Source organism: Hyphopichia burtonii, assembly GCF_001661395.1.
Source record: "Hyphopichia burtonii NRRL Y-1933 unplaced genomic scaffold HYPBUscaffold_4, whole genome shotgun sequence".
Classification (NCBI taxonomy): Eukaryota; Fungi; Ascomycota; class Pichiomycetes; order Serinales; family Debaryomycetaceae; genus Hyphopichia; species Hyphopichia burtonii.
In genome coordinates this window covers 410,765-428,422 of record NW_017963731.1, presented here as the reverse complement: position 1 = coordinate 428,422, position 17,658 = coordinate 410,765, and the positions used below count along the sequence as shown (strand labels likewise).

At 35.4% G+C, this 17,658-nt stretch overlaps 10 protein-coding genes across 10 annotated transcripts; 4 read left to right on the top strand and 6 right to left on the bottom strand.

Annotated features, from left to right (window-relative positions):
- Positions 1 to 717: 717 nt before the first annotated feature.
- Positions 718 to 1,887, bottom strand: HYPBUDRAFT_148760 (alpha/beta-hydrolase; the record flags this gene model as incomplete). Its single annotated transcript, XM_020220151.1, has 1 exon — positions 718 to 1,887. The coding sequence occupies one exon, from the start codon at positions 1,885 to 1,887 to the stop codon at positions 718 to 720; it is 1,170 nt and encodes a 389-aa protein (XP_020076059.1).
- A 113-nt stretch (positions 1,888 to 2,000) lies between these two features.
- HYPBUDRAFT_152967 (uncharacterized protein) lies at positions 2,001 to 2,829 on the bottom strand. Its single transcript, XM_020221305.1, has one exon. It carries the CDS (start codon positions 2,792 to 2,794, stop codon positions 2,183 to 2,185), a length of 612 nt encoding a protein of 203 aa, XP_020076058.1. The 5' UTR covers positions 2,795 to 2,829; the 3' UTR covers positions 2,001 to 2,182.
- Positions 2,830 to 3,154: 325 nt separating this feature from the next.
- Positions 3,155 to 4,492, bottom strand: HYPBUDRAFT_152965 (MFS general substrate transporter). Its single transcript, XM_020221304.1, has one exon. The coding sequence runs from the start codon at positions 4,443 to 4,445 to the stop codon at positions 3,198 to 3,200; it is 1,248 nt and encodes a 415-aa protein (XP_020076057.1). The 5' UTR covers positions 4,446 to 4,492; the 3' UTR covers positions 3,155 to 3,197.
- Positions 4,493 to 5,997: 1,505 nt separating this feature from the next.
- Positions 5,998 to 6,384, top strand: HYPBUDRAFT_109238 (uncharacterized protein; the record flags this gene model as incomplete). Its single annotated transcript, XM_020218689.1, has 1 exon — positions 5,998 to 6,384. The coding sequence occupies one exon, from the start codon at positions 5,998 to 6,000 to the stop codon at positions 6,382 to 6,384; it is 387 nt and encodes a 128-aa protein (XP_020076056.1).
- On the bottom strand, positions 6,003 to 7,612 carry HYPBUDRAFT_152963 (WD40 repeat-like protein). The gene has a single exon (XM_020221303.1). It carries the CDS (start codon positions 7,503 to 7,505, stop codon positions 6,432 to 6,434), a length of 1,074 nt encoding a protein of 357 aa, XP_020076055.1. The 5' UTR covers positions 7,506 to 7,612; the 3' UTR covers positions 6,003 to 6,431.
- An 82-nt stretch (positions 7,613 to 7,694) lies between these two features.
- On the top strand, positions 7,695 to 8,500 carry HYPBUDRAFT_161872 (Golgi transport complex subunit; the record flags this gene model as incomplete). Its single annotated transcript, XM_020222544.1, has 1 exon — positions 7,695 to 8,500. Exon 1 carries the CDS (start codon positions 7,745 to 7,747, stop codon positions 8,498 to 8,500), a length of 756 nt encoding a protein of 251 aa, XP_020076054.1. The 5' UTR covers positions 7,695 to 7,744.
- Positions 8,501 to 8,756: 256 nt separating this feature from the next.
- On the bottom strand, positions 8,757 to 12,377 carry PMC1 (calcium-transporting ATPase; the record flags this gene model as incomplete). The annotated part of the gene is made up of 1 exon (XM_020222267.1): positions 8,757 to 12,377. One exon carries the CDS (start codon positions 12,375 to 12,377, stop codon positions 8,757 to 8,759), a length of 3,621 nt encoding a protein of 1,206 aa, XP_020076053.1.
- Positions 12,378 to 13,389: 1,012 nt separating this feature from the next.
- Positions 13,390 to 15,193, bottom strand: HYPBUDRAFT_157101 (basic amino acid transporter; the record flags this gene model as incomplete). The annotated part of the gene is made up of 3 exons (XM_020222266.1): positions 13,390 to 13,453; positions 13,482 to 15,123; positions 15,157 to 15,193. The coding sequence occupies 3 exons, from the start codon at positions 15,191 to 15,193 to the stop codon at positions 13,390 to 13,392; spliced, it is 1,743 nt and encodes a 580-aa protein (XP_020076052.1).
- A 310-nt stretch (positions 15,194 to 15,503) lies between these two features.
- Positions 15,504 to 16,026, top strand: HYPBUDRAFT_152962 (uncharacterized protein). Its single transcript, XM_020221302.1, has one exon. It carries the CDS (start codon positions 15,609 to 15,611, stop codon positions 15,765 to 15,767), a length of 159 nt encoding a protein of 52 aa, XP_020076051.1. The 5' UTR covers positions 15,504 to 15,608; the 3' UTR covers positions 15,768 to 16,026.
- An 845-nt stretch (positions 16,027 to 16,871) lies between these two features.
- On the top strand, positions 16,872 to 17,625 carry HYPBUDRAFT_152961 (uncharacterized protein). Its single transcript, XM_020221301.1, has one exon. It carries the CDS (start codon positions 16,989 to 16,991, stop codon positions 17,145 to 17,147), a length of 159 nt encoding a protein of 52 aa, XP_020076050.1. The 5' UTR covers positions 16,872 to 16,988; the 3' UTR covers positions 17,148 to 17,625.
- Positions 17,626 to 17,658: the final 33 nt, after the last annotated feature.

The following is a 17,658-nucleotide window of genomic DNA, read 5'->3' as shown; positions in this document are numbered from 1 at the left end:
ATGGAAGGGGGGTTTACTTTATTTGGTCTGCAAAAGTTCAATCGTTGTTAACTTGGTGAGATTAGGATACCGTCAGGATAAGCATGTTTTTGGTGAACTAGATGAATGTCCGCAAAAACTTTGGCATCAGCAATCTTGCCTTGCATGCCTTTTTTTCAGGTTGAATGGCATGTGACTCTTCGTTCAAACAGGGCCGTCGTGTTGGTAAAGAGAGACTGATTGGTAATGAGCTCTGACAATTTTTCGAAAACAAGATTGCAAATTCCTGTATATACGTATTTTCCCAAAACAAAATTGCAGCCAAACTCATGTAAGGTCTAAACCGGGGAGCCATTATTGAATCAGTCAGAATATGCCACGGCAAGCATTGCTCAAACAAGGGGGTTATGCCCCCAGGCTTTCACCTGCATTCGGTTTGATCCTTCATTCAAGAAAAGCAAGTGAGTTATTCAATGTATACATTTATGTAACTTTTCCATATATTGTGTTATAATATCCTCTGTTATTTAGTGAAATAAATAAATATCTTAAATAAAAGAAGTATTTTAAATACTTAAGAACTATTGCATACCTTGGAGATGCGCTACATAGTCATTCCGCATCTCAACTGATATCGTACAAGCTACGCAGTCTTTAGGGAAATATTCTGGTACCGCTATTTTGGTTAATACGGTAGGTGAATGTAACTGCAAAATAAGAGGTGGATTTCCAAAGCCATTATAACTTTGGGAACGGCTTTTCTGCCAATCCATGTTCCATGGCTTTTTTTTTGAGATCATCTCTGTAGTCAATACCATGGAGTTTTAAGTAATTCAGATCTTCATATCTTATATCCCCCGTCTTTTTTGAGTTTTCAATGATTTCATTTATCACGTCGTTAATTATTCCAATAAAATAATCTGGTTTTTCGGCGTGAAGTATATGATTACCTTCAATATTAATTGGATGGAGAACTTTTTTCAATTGTTTTCTGAGATCTTCAACAGCTTCTTCGGATGCAACATCATTATCACCAACAATATGATACACCGGAGTAGATATTGCCTTGAAGATCGGATACGCTCTTAAAATCGATGGAGTGCCCGCAAAGTATGTGAAAAATTCCTGAGAGATTTCAGTATTGGTATTAATGAAACCATTTTGAGGGGTTTGATTTGAGTCAAAATCATCTTCCACCATATTCTTCAAAACGGTATCATCAAATCTTTTGAAAAACCCATGTTTTTTATATATTTTGAATATGACGTCCTTGTAATCGTCACCATCTTTAGCCGGGAACTTATCGAAAATCATCTTTCTATCATTCCACAAATGAAATGCCATATTAAGCAAGCTATATCTCTCTTCGTCAATGTGAGCAACCGGGTTATAGCAGATGATACTGTCGAATAAAGTTGGTTCCAAGTACGCAGCAACTAATGAAATATAACCACCCATCGAATGGCCAAGTAGAATATTGGTTACGTTTGGTTGCAAAAACTCGTCACTCTCATCTATTTTGGTTATTTTTACCATGTCCTTAGCGAAATCAAACCAACTGAGTTCATGACCCAACTTACCTTTATTCAATGCCGTTGATTCCCCATGATTGGGTAAATCGGGAGCAACAACGTAATTCAAATTAGGGATCAATTGAAACAATTTATCCACTTGATAATGCCAGATTCCCTTATTCATACCATTTCCATGAACCAAAACTAAATTAACCTTTTTACCCGATTCGATTTGGTTCTTCCGTTTATAAGTTCTATAAACTATTTTCAACTGATAATCTTCAGCATTATTAGAAGGCTGTTTCAAAACCACCGACCCTCTAAACCTTGGCCAAGTTGCATTGGTGACTTTATTCTTGTAAGAGTACAATTCAGACGTTTCTGGAATCATCATTGCTGTTTATTGGTAGTGTTTTGCCTGATTTGTAAAACGTCTAATGCTTATATATATATATATATATATAACTCCTACATAAAACCAAAAAAAAAAAAAATAAAAATAAAAATGCGCTTTAGGACCGTTTTAAACCTCGGACTGGGGAAACAACTATTTGAGGTTGATAATATACTATGAGAATAGCCAGAAGATAGCCACGGAATATAACCACGGACTTATACTAATATACAGATAGGGGATTTTAATGCAGAGGAAGTATTTTCATAAACCTTTTTTGTTGGTACAAGAGAATCTACTCCTCCTCATCAGAATCATCGTCCAAACCAACTGGTGCTAACCCAGGGGTTAATCCAGGGGTAGAGATAAGTCCCTTTTTAATTTTTTCGTTAAAGTCTTGAGATTTCTTATCAAGTTTATTATTCTTTGAAGCTTTGGCTTTATTATATTTCTCGTTGGTTAATTCTAATATTTCGGCTTTTAATTGATCAATTTCATCTTTCACATCAGGATCGTCTATATCAGTTAGTCTTCTTAAGGTGGAAGAATTCTTTTTAACTAGTTTTTGTAAATATTTACGCTCCTCTTCTGGTAATTCATTAGAATTATCAAGCTTGTGATTCTTTATTATATTATATTTGACCAACTTATTGAACTTCTTATTGGCTTCCACTTTTTTGTTTATAGCTTTGTTCTTCTTGATTTTGTTGGCTTTGTTGATTTTCTTGATCTCTTCAGTGGATAACTTATGCTTGGAATTCATCTGGTTATTGATTATTTCAGTGGACGAGAGCCTGGAATTGACTGCTGGCGAGTCTGTCACTGTTGAGCCCGGCAAGATGTTTGCAAAAAGCTTGTTCACAGTGGATCTGGCCTGCGTTTGCGATGACTTGGATTTAAATGACATCTTACTTTATTTCGTGTAGTATAAGAGTAAAGGATGGTGTTGGTGATGAGATGACTTTACTTTTTTTTTTTTTTTTCTTTCAAAATTTCAAATTCCTGCACATAAACCTTTCAAACAAGAATTGCAGCCAAAGTTCCATACTCGAAGCTTGAACGAGGAGCTCTGGCTGGTCAGTTGTGATTAAGTGTCAGTAAGAGGGCAAGGATGGTCATAAATGTTTGAAAGTTAGGAGCATTTATTTTTTTTTTATCTTATTTATGTTTACCAGCCTTCAGGCTGCTCAGCACACCTAGTTTTCACGAATTTTTGATAAAAATACAATTTTTTTACAATAATTATGAAAAAGACTAAATACATTTGCTATACTTGAAGAGTCCATTGGTTTTATATAAAATATGCAAAGTTATAATTTTTCATCCAATTCGGTAGACAGTTCATCTATTAGATCAGCCAATCTACGTTCGTAACGATCACACCAAAGAAGGGCACAGGCCCCAAAGACTTGTAATACCACCATTGCCAAACCAAGTCTCATACCAGTAGTGAATCGAGGAGCCAAACTGGTATCAAAAATGATTACTCCAATTGGGGTAAGACAAATTTGAGCAGCGATATTTAAAGAACCTAAAACAAAAGCTCTAAAACCAGCACCTCTATTACGAGATGCTGTATTAGCCCAACTAAGAAGAATAGCACTTACCGGTGAGCAAACTCCAGTTAGAGCATAGCCGATGAATTGAGCAATACGGGCAACATCATATTTCACTAATATGGCTAAACCAGTTATCCATATAGCACAGATCAATAGGTAAACTTCGAACCGTTTACCTTTTAATTCAATTAAGACTCCAGCAGCAAGAGTAGCCACTGCTTTAACACCCGATTGAATAGTTGGCAAGTTGTTACACTGATAAACACTATAGCCTTGTGATTGTAAGACAATCGATTGGAACGATGCAGCATATTCAGCAATTTGTTCAGCACTGAAAAGAAGACAAAATAACCATAATTGCCACGAAGTAAGGACACTCCAAATGAACTTTAAATTAAATTTATTATGAGTTTGTTCAGAAGATTGTTCGGTACGTTTAAATAAGTGTTGAATATCTTCACGACTTAAATAAAAATTACCTTTATCCCCGGTAACCGGAGGAATTACAAAGAACCCAGAGATTGCAACCGGTAAACCGATCAACCCATCAACAACCTGAGCCATTTTAAAAGCTGGAATTCCAATATGTTTACCTTCTAAAGCTCCATATAAACCAGATTGAATAATACCTCCTATGATTGGTCCAACACAACCAGCAAATATAAAGATACTGGTTCTACTTGATAATAACTCTGGAGGATAGAAAGTACCCAAGATGTAACTGATTGAAGGAAAAGCCATACCGGCAAGACCACCTTGGAAACACCTTAAAACAAGTTGACTGGTGAAATCATGAGCAATACAATTCAAAATGGTGAAAACAACCCATGATAACTCAAAGGATGGGAAAACAATTCTTGGAGGGAAATAAGCCGTTAAAAGTACCCCAAGTAAACCACCTACGGCATAACAAATATAGTATCCATTATCGATCCAGTTATAATCAGTACCCGATAAATGGAAAGCTTCTTTAAGACCTGCAGTATAAGCATACTGCATTGATGAGTATTCCAAATACTTAATGAAAAAGGTTAAACTAACAAAAGTAAGTAGGTAACAGTCAAGCTTAAAGTAAAGCTTTTTTTCGTAAGCAGTTGAATCGGCAGGATACCAGAAGGTTAAAGACTTTGGTTCTATACTATGGCTTGGTTTTTTGAAGGACCAAAATAGGTTCCAACGCTGTTTGAAAGGTATATTGACATTATCAAAAGTATGTTGTTTCAAATGATCCGAGTTGACGGAAGAGACATAAGTGATATTTTCAACTTTTCCAGTCTCTTCATCTATAATGGTGGGTGAGTGTTTAGTATCCATCGCGATGAAAAACCTTATATTTAGGTTCTTATTCTACATGACATGAGTATATATATATATATCCACTTGGTGATAAGATAACCCCATAAGGTGGAGATAATCATTCAATCAATACGTCAAAGATACGAAGATCATCATGTCAAGGAAGGTGGATTACCGCACAAAACAAATTCCGCACCCTGATTCCGTGTTTTATGGGATATCATCACTACGGTATAGCGGATCGAGCACAGTATTTATAGGTGGCTTACAAGATAAGATAACATGTAGCTGAAGGCGGATACTTCGCGTATTGAAGTACGTAATGAGTTTTGAAGTATGTGTTGAATATTCAAGTATTGTATTGAAGTAAGAACTCGTATTTGAATAATCATCACTAGATTATTGTATCCAAACCAAAAGCCAACTAATAAGCATTGATGACAATCGTTTCAGTCTATACATGGAGGTTTTCCAGTACGTTGAACAAAATGTAGAATACCTGAGACTATGGCCTATCTCATTGCAGCTAAGCGAACGAACGAAAGTTTATTCCTTTTCACAACATGAATGTAAATAGATGTGACGGGTTATATAACATGTCGATGTATGACAGGAAATAGATGTGATGGTAATAATAAGTCAAAGTGATAGGTCAAAGTGATCGATCATTATGTCAATGTGATAGATAATTATGTCAATGTGATAGGTCATTATGACAGTCAATGTGATAGGTCATTATGACAGTCAATGTGATAGATAATTATGGTCAATGTGATAGGTCATTATGGCAGGCCAATGTGATAGGTAGTAATGACACACCCGTGCACACCCCGATTATCTCACGTGACAGTAACTGAAGAGCTCGGTCCTGAAGTGAGGGGCGATTCCGCCAGTTACGTAATCCTGGGCTGGATAGACTAAACCGAGGTTCTATCACCAACGACTGCCCCCATAAGCAGATTTAGCTACACCCTTTTATAAATCAGATGCCTGATAACGAGCAGTGTTCCATGGTTTAATCAAAGATATCTTCATATTCATATTCGGGTTCAAAAGAGTTACTTGAAACTGAAATAATTAGAGTGTTGAGATGAGATTTTTGTAACCGAAAAAAGCAAATAATTCTCCAACCTTCAAAATTCACAGTCAATTGTCACATTCATGTTTCAATTTATATAAATATTTGATTGAATTCCCATAATTTTATTTGCTTTGGTTTATCAATTACTATATTTTATTTAACTTATTTTACAAGATGTCTGACTTAGCTGCTGATGGATTCCAAGCCTCTCCTTTCTTCAAAGAATTACACGATGGTTTAGCTGATAATAAAATCAAACAAAAGGCCATTGCTGGTGTTAAGGCTGTTATAGTCATTACTCTTAAGAACAAGGAAGGTAAAGACCAATCTTGGATTTTGGATTTGAAAAATGACGGTACTGTTAAAAAAATTGATGGTTCTTTACCAAAATCTGATGTCCAATTACTCTTGAAGGATGTTGATTTTGTTAAATTGGCTAATGGTAAAGCTAACGGTCAAAAATTATTCATGAATGGTAAATTAAAGGTCAAGGGTAACATGATGAAGGCTACTGCTATTGAATCGGTCTTTAAACAAATTGATCCAAGACCAAAATTATAAGCTCGTATATTTATATTATTGAATATTGATAATTGATTTAACGCTTTCTATCGATAATTGTAGAGGTCTCCATCAATGACTAAGAAGATATCTTGATGATGATGAGAAATGTCCTGTAGTTTGCTTAGAATGTCCATTCCAATCATGGTTTCGCAATCATGATTAAAGTCCTTATCGAATTTGATTGCAAAAACTTTATCGGGCCCAGTATAAATTATGAACTTCCAGGGACTGATCTGGTACACTTTTGCAATTGTTTCGTCAATCTTGATCTTTTTCACTAAATGGTGTTTCTGCAAATCCCATATTCTTATAAATCCATCTTTATATCCTCCAACCAAATACCCATCACTTAAAATAATGTCTACAACCCCACTACTTGTAATAAACTTATCTGAACTGATTTGGTATCTTTTACCTAAGTCATACCCCTGGATCACTCCCAGCTCATACCCAACGTACATCACTTTCCCCTGGCATTCGTACTGATCGGCGTATTCTTCGTCTTCTCCAGATTGCTCGTCTCTAATGACAATACTGTTCACAGCATCATGAAGATTGTTGATCCGGTTGTACTTGTGTATAACTTCCCCCGACCCACATTCGTACACTAGAACCGATCCGTCGTCCCCCCCGCTAACAAAGTTTCGTCCTTTACCAATTATTGCAATCGTATTGATTCTCAGAATGGGTCCTCGGAAGCTTCTGATTGGGCCTCCAATGGTTTCTTCGTTGATACTCCATAATTTGATTTGCATATCCAAGCCTATACTCATCAAAACTTTCCCAGAAGGGAGCATCTTCAATTTAGTAACATCGTTATAATGAGCTCTCACCAATTGTGGAGTATCCTTCGTTGTTAAATTGAATATTCCAATGTCCCCAGTGTTTGTCCCAAATATTATCAAATTATGACTAACTAGACTTATACTGGTAACTTTGAAAGATTGTTTGAGTTCTTTGGGAGATAGCATCATTCGCTTGTTCCACAACTTGTAGACAGTCTCTTTAATTTGTAACTTATAATGGGTTTCACCTAATTTGTCAAACTTAACTTCATTGGTCTTTTCTTTGATCTCATTATCTCTGAAAATTTCCAACTTGGACTCATTGCACTCCATTATATAATGATCTGCATTTGCATTTGGATCCTCAGGTATTTCTGATATATAGAAAGAACCTCCTTGAGAATCGTGGAGCGCCTCTTCAAACGTGGGATCGATTATCACCGACTTCATTGCAAAAGAAGAGTTAGTTGAACTGTCTCACCAAACTAAAAAAAAAAAGACAAATATCAACAGCTTCATTACTTTGACCAACCTTGCTCTACTGTTCATTTTGTATTACTGAGCTTGCCAACATGTCCCAGTTATCCGGTGAGCAGTCGCTCACTATGTTCTTTGACAACGAATTCAACCCTTCAACCTATGTTGATGCGTTATTCCAATCAATCATTACAAAATCTAATCCCGAGCTAAATTTAAACCATTCAACTCCAACTCCGGCAACTTCTTATAATAAAAAGACTTTGAATTTACTATCAAATAATCTATCAGATATAACCACCCATCTAGATTACTATACGAACGAATTGTCAACCGAATTATCAACTCAGATTAACACATTGAAGCAAACTTCTTCCTCAATTCTTTCAAATCTGACAAATAATGACAATATAACAAGACTACAATACTATATTACTTCATTGAATCACTCAATAGTTTCATTGAATTCGGAAATAGAGTCAGTCAAGTCAAAAAACTCCACCAACGAGATTAATAACAAGTCGATAAAAAATTTGATTGATTTAAAGTTAGTTAGATCCAATTTGTTAAAAGTTTTAACCAATATTGAAAAATTAAACTTAATTATTAATAGTAAAGACGGTAGCAGTATTAACTTACAAGAATTTCAGGAGTCAACTGATTTGCTATATGAGACTTTGAAACAGAGTTTCACTAAAGAATTATCAAATGACGAAAAACAAGATCTAGTTGATAATTGTAACGATTTGATAGACTTATTACCATTATTTAAAAATTTGAATAATTTCTATCCAGTTTACAAAAAATTTACAAGTGCATTAAGTGAAGATTTGAACAAGCTTGGAAAATAAATTTAAATAAATACGTTTATTTATAATGCAAAAAAGTTGTGACATACAAATATATATAAGGAAATAAATTTTGTATAATAGATTAAAACGAAATAAAGTTGTCATCAAAATAGTCAAATTGGAAAGGCCAATTTGAAAAAAAAAAAATTAATTAGAATAATGTTGAAATAGATACATTGAAAAAGTTGAAAACGTTAAAGTATGAGTAAAAATACAAGATATTTTTTTCAAAAATTCTTCGATTTTTGATTTCTTATCATGAGCTGTTTGAAGAGTCTGAACGTTCGTGGGTATTGTAATATTTCTTATCGGGACGTTCTTTGGGATCTTCACCTTTTTTAGGAGATTCAATATCGGTTTTTTTAATATTGTCTTGGTTTGATTGGGATTCTAAATCGATTTTATTAGCATCAGCATCAGCAGAAGCATCATCTTTATTCTTTTGACGTAAATCACGATTCTTCTTTCTTAAAAATGAAAATCCAGCGTAATATATAAAAGTGTTAAATGCTTTGGTAGGGAAAACTTTAATCACCCATTCGTTCGGTATTATTCTAATAAGTGCACCAACTGGTATTGATATGAAACCACACAAGACAGCAGTCGCCCATTGTCCAGGAGTTTGTCTTACAATTGTAAAAGCAGCACCACCAACAAACATAATTAAAACTTGAACACCAACAATTATTAAAAGAATTACAATAAAATACCAATTTCTGAATAAATGTTGGGAAAAATCAAGATTTTCACGAGTGATACGACCTCTTACACTTGAAATTTCATCAGCTTCATCTAATTTTCTAGTAACAACCAATTTGAAAATTTGTAACCAAACAAATGCATTGAAAGTCATTGCATCTAACTGTTTATTTTCATGATTACTTATCGGTTCATTACCGAAAAATAATTGACGACCAGCAAAATGAAGTATAAATGTAATAATCAATTGAGTAATTGATTGGCCAATAATCATTTTCCACATTGATACACTAATTAATGATGCAGTTCTACCAGCTGGTTTTCTATTCAAGAACGAATCATCTGGTTTATCAGTTGCCAAAGCTAATGCAGCTAAAGTATCCATAATTAAGTTAACCCATAACAATTGAACAGCTGTTAAAACTGATTGACCATTTGAAGAAGCAACTGCCGAAACGAATGTTAAAACACAAGCAGTAATATTAACAGTTAATTGAAATTGAATAAATTTTTTAATTGAAGTAGCAACAGTTCTACCCCATTTAATTGCTTGAACAATATCAGTAAAATCATCAGTCATTAAAATAATATCGGATGCTTCTCTTGCTACTTCAGTACCACTGATACCCATTGAAAATCCCACATCAGCCAATTTCAAAGCTGGAGCATCATTAGTACCATCACCAGTAACCGCAACCACTTCACCTGCTTTACGTAAAGTTTCAACCAAAATTCTTTTATCTTCAGGAGAGGATCTTGCTAAAACTCTCAAAGTTGGAGCAATACGATTTCTTTCCAATTCACTTAATTTACGGAACTTAGGACCTTCCATACAAGCGTATTCATTTGATAAATCATCAGAAGTTAAGATATTACAAGATTTTGAAATGGCTTTAGCAGTAATCAAATTATCACCAGTAACCATACGAACACTAACACCAGCATGTTTACATTGTAAAACTGCTTCAGCCACACCTTCTTTCAAAGGATCTTGTAAACCAACAATAGCATCAAGAGATAATTCTTGTTTAGAGCCTTCTAAATTGATTAATAAATCTGGATCTGCTTCAACTTGTTTTGAGGTTTGATTTTCATCATTAACGTCAGTTTTAGTTGATTTTTCAGTTGATAATTCAGCAGGAGGCCAAGAACCAATATTATTAAAATCTTTATGAGCCAATACAATTGCTCTTAAAGCATCATTGGCAAACTCATCAATTTTACTTAAAGCTTCATCACGATCATTACGATCCAATTTAGTAAGTTCATCTTTATTTTGAGTTTTAAACCCACAATTTTTAAAAATAATTTCAGCTGCACCTTTAACGTATAATCTATAAGAGTCGTCATTCAATTTAAAAACGATACCTGACCATTTTCTTGAACTTTCAAAAGGAATTGATTGAACTATATTATCATGATTTGAATCTCTTAAGCTATCCAAGGAATTTTTCTTGAAACTACCAAATTTATCTTGAGCCAAAATTAATAAAGCCGAATCAGTTTTATTACCAAGATAAGGTTCGGTAACCACCCCTAATTGTTGAATTTCATTATGAGAATTTTCATTTGATAAAACTTTTTGGAAAAAAGATTTTTTCTTTGATGGATTATTAGTTATATTAGTTTTAGAAGCATCATAATCATTGTTAGCAAAAGCGGTTGAATTTAAAATAATATTATCTAATAAAATATTTTTGAAAGAATTAGTGAAACGATCAATAACGGTGATTGATTTTGGACCAGACCCATTAACGGTATCATCAAAAGTTAAAGAGTCGTCACCAAAATAAGCTTTAACAATTCTCATTTTATTTTCAGTTAAAGTACCAGTTTTATCCGAACAAACTGCAGTAGCACTCCCCATAGTCTCACAACTTTTCAAGACTCTTACCAAATTACCATTTTGAGCCATTCTAGTAGTGGCAAAAGCCAAAGCTAAAGTAACGGCCAAGGGTAAACCTTCAGGAACTGCAACCACAATAATTGTAATTGCCACAATGACAATATCCAAAAACTTTTTACCCTTTTGAGCACCTTGGAAATGATTAAACTTCCCACCGGGAGCTATATTAACACAATATCTAATGAATAAAACAATGAAAAGAACAAGAGCAGCCAAAAACCCATACTTGACAATTCCTTCTGCCAAATTATTTAAACGTTCTTGTAAAGGAGTAGTTTCTGGTTCAGTATGAAGACTCAACATGGTTCTACCATGAACCGAGTTGGACCCCACCGCGGTGATCACTGCATAACCATAACCCGATAAGATTTTAGCGCCCGAGATTAAAAAGGGATCTTTAAATTTAATTTGAGAAGAACCAATATCTTCATCGGTTGGTAATTGATTTTTATAGAATCTCAACGCTTCTTTAGCCGGTTTTTTAACAATACTATCAGATTCACCCGTTAAAGCTGATTCATCAGTTTCTAATTCACCATTTATCAAGATACAATCACTTGGAATGACATCCCCCGTTTGTAGATTGATTATATCCCCAACCAACAAATCGTAAATGGAAATCATTTTTTGAGATCCATCTCGTATAACAATAATTTCTCGATCTTCCTTTTTAGCATTAAGACGAGCAAACTGACGTTCCTTCTGATAATCATTAACCGCCCCCACCAAAACAATAATTATAATGGCCACGATAATGGCCACCCCTTCTACCCAGTCGACCTTGGGCATGGGTTCTCCTTCGTCATCGTAGGTGGTGCCTTCACCAAACGTTTCGTATAAACCAAGCGCCAAAGATATTATAGCCGCCACTGATAAAAGTATCAATACTTTATCTTTCAAAGCATCAAAACACAACCGTAAAAAACCTTTGGTATCCTTACTGGGTAACTTATTAGCCCCAAAATGCTTACATCTTGAATGGGTATCGTGTGAAGATTCAGTTATCCCATTTTTACCATCAGTTTTCAATAATTTTAAAACATGCTTCAAATCTCCCAATTCGTACAATTTTTGTAAAGACTTGGGATCGTGTAACTCGGATAACTCATCCACCGATATATCAAACTCAAAAGTGTCTCCAGTTAATGGCGAATTGGAATTTATACTAGTAGAATCATCGTCTGAAGATAATCCGTTATTATTAGCGTGAGGAACCTCCAAGTTCTTCAGTCTCAGTTCCGAGAGTCTCTCGGTAGTCGTTCTAGGGGCCATACTTGCTTTAAACACTCATAGAGCCAGCTCAGAAAAGGGAGAAGTCAACTTATTATAAGGAAAGTAATCGAAAGGCTCTTCCGCTGAAAGAAGGGTAAAAAAAAGCCAAAAAAGTCAAAAAAAAAAAAAAAAAAAAAAAGAGTACAACAAGAAATGAAGCAGTATGTCAACGGAAATTTTGTCAGACAGTCAGACCGATGCAAAGCGCAATGTAGGAGCAGTTGACCAGTTCCGTGATTAAGCAGATAAACTACAGCTTAAAAGTATCATTAATAGGGCAAGGCAAGTGGGCAAGGGCAAAGTGTGTTTGCTCTGGCAAGGTCAGTGTATCAATTCAGCTGCTTCTAGTGTAATTCCATTTTTTTGGTTAAAGATTAGTGTCCTTAAAGTACTTTAAATGGAGGCTGTGTGAGAGGAAAAAAAAAAATAAATAAAACGAAAACCCACTAACAAATCGAAAAAAAAAAAAAAAAGACAAAAGAAACCAAGGAAAGTAATTAATTAATTAAGGCATTGATAGTTGTTCAGTGGAAGTATTGAACAAAGGAAGGTCCGTAAACTCCCACAGCCGTTTAAACAGTTGGACCATCGGTGATTCCAACTGACCCAGGCTAGCCAGTAGAGCTGGCTGTTTCAGAGTTGATGTCACGCGCACCTGAGGGAAATTCCCTCAATCAGGTAGGGCTAAATAGGTTGATTAGCAGCAGGGGTTCCTTGGCTAGTGGTCAAGGCTTGGATTACTGCTCCTCTTTTTGTTGAGATCGTAAAAGCCATCACGATAAGTTTTAGCTTTTGCATCCATTGATAGTTGAAAAAAAAAAAGACTGTACTGGGAAAACCGGTGATAACAAAAAGAGATCCGTACATGTTGCATTTACAAATTTTGCACCCAAAACGCGGGAGGATATTTATTAGGATACGAGATATTTACATGGTTTAGAGGTTCCGGGGATTCATTCTGCGGATGAGTGTGGGTTTGAGTGAGGGTTTGCTTCCAGTTTTGACTCTGGGGTTAATTCTGGTTTCGATTCTGAGGTTGATTCTGCTGCCGATTCCAGGTTCGACTCGGGTTTCGACTCGGGTTTCGATTCGCCTTCTGGTAACCGATGGTTACTGATAAACAAAGATGCAATTAACCCTAAACCAGCAAACCCCAATTGCATGTAGAACACATTTGTAATGGAAGACATGATGATTTTTTTCAAGAAGGTTAAAGTTTCATCGGAGTAGCCACTCAAAGACTCTGTAGAATTGACCAAGGTGTCACCATTGATTTTGGACAACTCTTTAACGATCGAAGCAGGCGCATTGGCAATACGTTGATTGTAGAATCTTTTAATTGAAGCCCCGTAAACCGCATCAGCCAAATTCCCAGAAACCGCTCCACCTAAGGACTTGGCGAAATTCATAAACGTAGTGGTTAAAATGGTTCCCCCCGGGGTCTTGGGGGCACTGATTTGAGCAGCAAGGAATAATGGTTGCATTTGAAGACCAATGGAAACCCCAACAAGGATCAACAACCCGATTTTGTTACCGTTGGAAGAATCCACATCCAACAAACATAATAATCCATTAGCCACTGGTCCCAAAACCGCCCCGACAAGCACAATCGGCTTGACGTATCTAGTCTTATTAATTATAACCGAACACATAATTGAAAATAATATAACCGGGATAACAATTGGTAAAATATGAATACCGGACTTCATGGGAGATGAGTTCCAAATAACTTGAAAATAAATAGCCAAATATAATAACGACGCTATGAAATAGCCAAACACGGAAAAAGTAGCAACCGCAGCAGCAATATTCTGTGGGATGCTGAGTACTGCAGTTGGAATGATTTGATTCTTAGATAAATAATGATTATAAACAAAATATCCAATTATCAAGACTCCTCCAAGGACAAAACATGATATGACTGCGGAAGAATCCCACGAAAATTCACTTCCTCCTCCAAAAGTCAAGGCCAACAAGAAAAGAGTCCATCCGGCTGACATTAAGAAGACTCCCATATAATCAATAGTCAATAATTTCTTGAAAAGATTACCCTTGGGGAAAGGTGGATTGAAGGCAAATCCAAATAATACTCCGGCAAGTCCTCCAATTGGTAAATTTATATAAAAACACCATCTCCAACTGGCCGAAGATGAAGTGAATGCACCACCGATAATCGGTCCAACCACCGAAGCAACTAAAAAAACAATACTTAAAAGGGCAAACGATGAGGCCCTATTAATACTAAACAAGCTTTTGGTAGAATGAATTGGTACAACCTCACTAACTATAATGAAAACTAACGATTGAACTCCTCCTCCTCCAACCCCAGCTAACACTCTTCCTCCAATTAATGTATTCATATTATTTGCTAACGCACACATTAAACTACCAGCTTCAAATATAATCAACGAAATATACATACTATATTTCCTTCCAAACATAATCGATAATTTCCCCCATATAACTGTGAATATAGTAACACTAAGTAAAAATCCACTCGAAATCCATCCAACTTGATTGAATGCATCGAATTTATTCCCAACCACACTCAATAAAGTAACAATAATCGTTTGATCCAAAGCAACAACAAATAAACACAATAAAAGCGCAAATAAACAGGTTAACAACTTCATCCCCGTCAAATAATGATCATCTCTTTGCGTCCCATCACCAGCATCCGATTCTTTAAATTTATGTTCTTGTATTTCTTGACTTTCAAGTTCGTTCTCATTAATTGATCTTGGTGCTTCATCACTAGGTAAGCTCTTGTTATTCCCACTGACTAGACTGGTCACAGTAGATTCTCTAGATACCATTTTGTAATTATGTCAAAAAGTTCATCTGAAAACCTTAATTGATTGTGACAGGTTGGTTCATACTTATAGGTTTGGTATTCGGTAGTACCGAGATGGACTTAACAAAAAAAATTTTTTTTGCAGTCAAATTCGGTAATAATGCGGGCGAGAGGCGGGTTTAAAACGGGATTAGGTATATTTCCGAGTGGACCTACCGTTTTTTCACCTATTTCGTTATAGCCGTTCGAAGGGTTTAGCACGTAAGCTGTCATTTTTGGGAAGCAGCAAATGCTGATTCGATGGTTCACCTATGAGTAACCTCCGGCTGGGGTGAAGCTCAGTGTTGATCGTAGCCAATTGATCGTCTCGCCACTGGATTAGTGTTGCTCGACTCAAATGTGAATCCGATTCAAGAAATTATGACAGATGTGTCAAAATGGGCTTTGCAGCTGTCTCGGTGATTGAAAAAACATTGGCAATGAAACCTGGAGTTTGCGATGCTTTCGGTGCACTAAGATTAGCAAACGGGATTATAACTGGGACTATTGGGACTCTTGCTTGCACGTTTCAGGGAAAATTTGCAACCAGGAGGTAAGCCGAAAGAGTAAGGCTATTGATATGTTTTGCAGTAGCAGATCGAGTAGCTGGCTATCTCCCGAGGATCCCCAACTGAAAGATTTAAAATGGGATTACCAAATTTTCCTAATGGCAACATGTAGTGGACTTTTCGATATATGCTCTTTGAGCTTCATAGTTACGAAGGTATCACCCAGGTGTATGTGAAATTATTTCGTCCTATAAGTTCAGTCTTAGTATGTGGTTTTGTCTCAACATCTGTAGATGAAGCAAGCAACCAGCCAATTGACAACAGTTTTATAATGTGCATATGGTTGGTCGTTTTGGAATAGTTCTCTTTAGATTCAATATATATACTATCAGTTAAGAAAACTAGTGACTAGAGGATCAGAGCACCGGGATTTCTTAATTATTGGTCTAGGCTCGAAATATAATTGTTCAGAGCAAAAACCAAGCATTTCATCTATTGATGTTTTTATAATCGAGTTTTATTTCTTAATGAAAAATATTCCTTTATAAAGGCACTTTCTTTAAAAAAGTGAAAGGTGTTTCTCCATGGCTCCATTATACATCGTATGACGAACTTGTTGAGACGTAAGAGGATTTATGAATAAAATCCGTACATGTGTTTGTGAACTATGTTGCAAAATTATAAATAAATAAATGAAAGAAAATACTACTTGAATGAAGATTATGAATGAAATTCCTTATATGTTGTTGTGTAATAACAGGAGCTCGAAGGGATGGAACAGTGATAATTGTATTAGTTAAATAGGTAACCATTCGTCGATGAAATTTATCCGTCTATTTTTTTTTTGAAGTCACTTGGTTACTTTTATCATATAGAAAAAGTAATTCTTCTCTCTCTCAGATCTTATAATATATATTCTATATTGCAAGATAATCTATATTAGTTTATTCTTGTTATAAAACCAGTATATTGGATCTTCAGGCTGTTACGTTACATTTTAATTTTGCAGCTCATTATAATCGTGTTACACCCGTACATACGATCTCAAATAGTCATTAGTCTCTCTGCTTTTATATTCCAACTGAGTACCTTTTATATTAATATTACTTTTGTTACATTACTTTTCAATTATGATTTATTATATTCAACGCATGAAAAGACTCATCTTTGCAGTATTGTTAGTAATTTACACACCGTTTAAAATAATTAACGATATATTATACCTTATGATAATTGGTCAAGTATTTGATAAACAAGCAAAAATAGAATATGGAAAATGTCTTTGCACTCTCGGCGAAACAGTCATATCAGATTTCGAGGAGACACTCAAATAAGTTGTCAGACCATGAAGGTCTGCAGATGATGTACTGGTATATCTACATTGAACGGCATAATACATCATCAAATAAAAACACAAACTATACTTAAAGATTAATCTGACTGTATCGATTTAATCCACTGTGCTACCAAGTATTAGTATGTATCTGACTAATACCATTTATGCCTGTGTTATGGTCAACCGTACTAGAACCATGTATCTAATACTAATGGATACTGGTGGTTGGTTATGGGTCTGATCTACCCACATAACCCGATATATATTAATGGCATCATTGAAGCCTAGAAAGACAAAATTTGATAGCAAGCGCTTAATACCATAAGTTTTTGGCGATGGAGAACCCGTTGAGCACAAATACGTCCAAGAGTGGGTCCGAAGTTTATGTCCGGAAACGGGACCCATATTTTTTTTCACGTATATGTATATAAACTCGATCAAAAGGTAACTACATGGAGCAATAGATAGAGCGAATAGCTTGAATAAACTGTTAAATTGTTGCTATTTTTATCGGGTTATGTGGGTAGATCAGACCTTTATCGACCACGTATATCTATACTATATTTGTATAGACATATGTTCCAGTATGGACGACCATAACAT

Coding starts and splice junctions, on each gene's coding strand:
- HYPBUDRAFT_152967 (XM_020221305.1), bottom strand. CDS start 2,794: ATGTCATTTAAATCCAAGTCATCGCAAACGCAGGCCAGATCCACTGTG.
- HYPBUDRAFT_152965 (XM_020221304.1), bottom strand. CDS start 4,445: ATGCAGTATGCTTATACTGCAGGTCTTAAAGAAGCTTTCCATTTATCG.
- HYPBUDRAFT_152963 (XM_020221303.1), bottom strand. CDS start 7,505: ATGGAGTGCAATGAGTCCAAGTTGGAAATTTTCAGAGATAATGAGATC.
- HYPBUDRAFT_152962 (XM_020221302.1), top strand. CDS start 15,609: ATGGGCTTTGCAGCTGTCTCGGTGATTGAAAAAACATTGGCAATGAAA.
- HYPBUDRAFT_152961 (XM_020221301.1), top strand. CDS start 16,989: ATGGAAAATGTCTTTGCACTCTCGGCGAAACAGTCATATCAGATTTCG.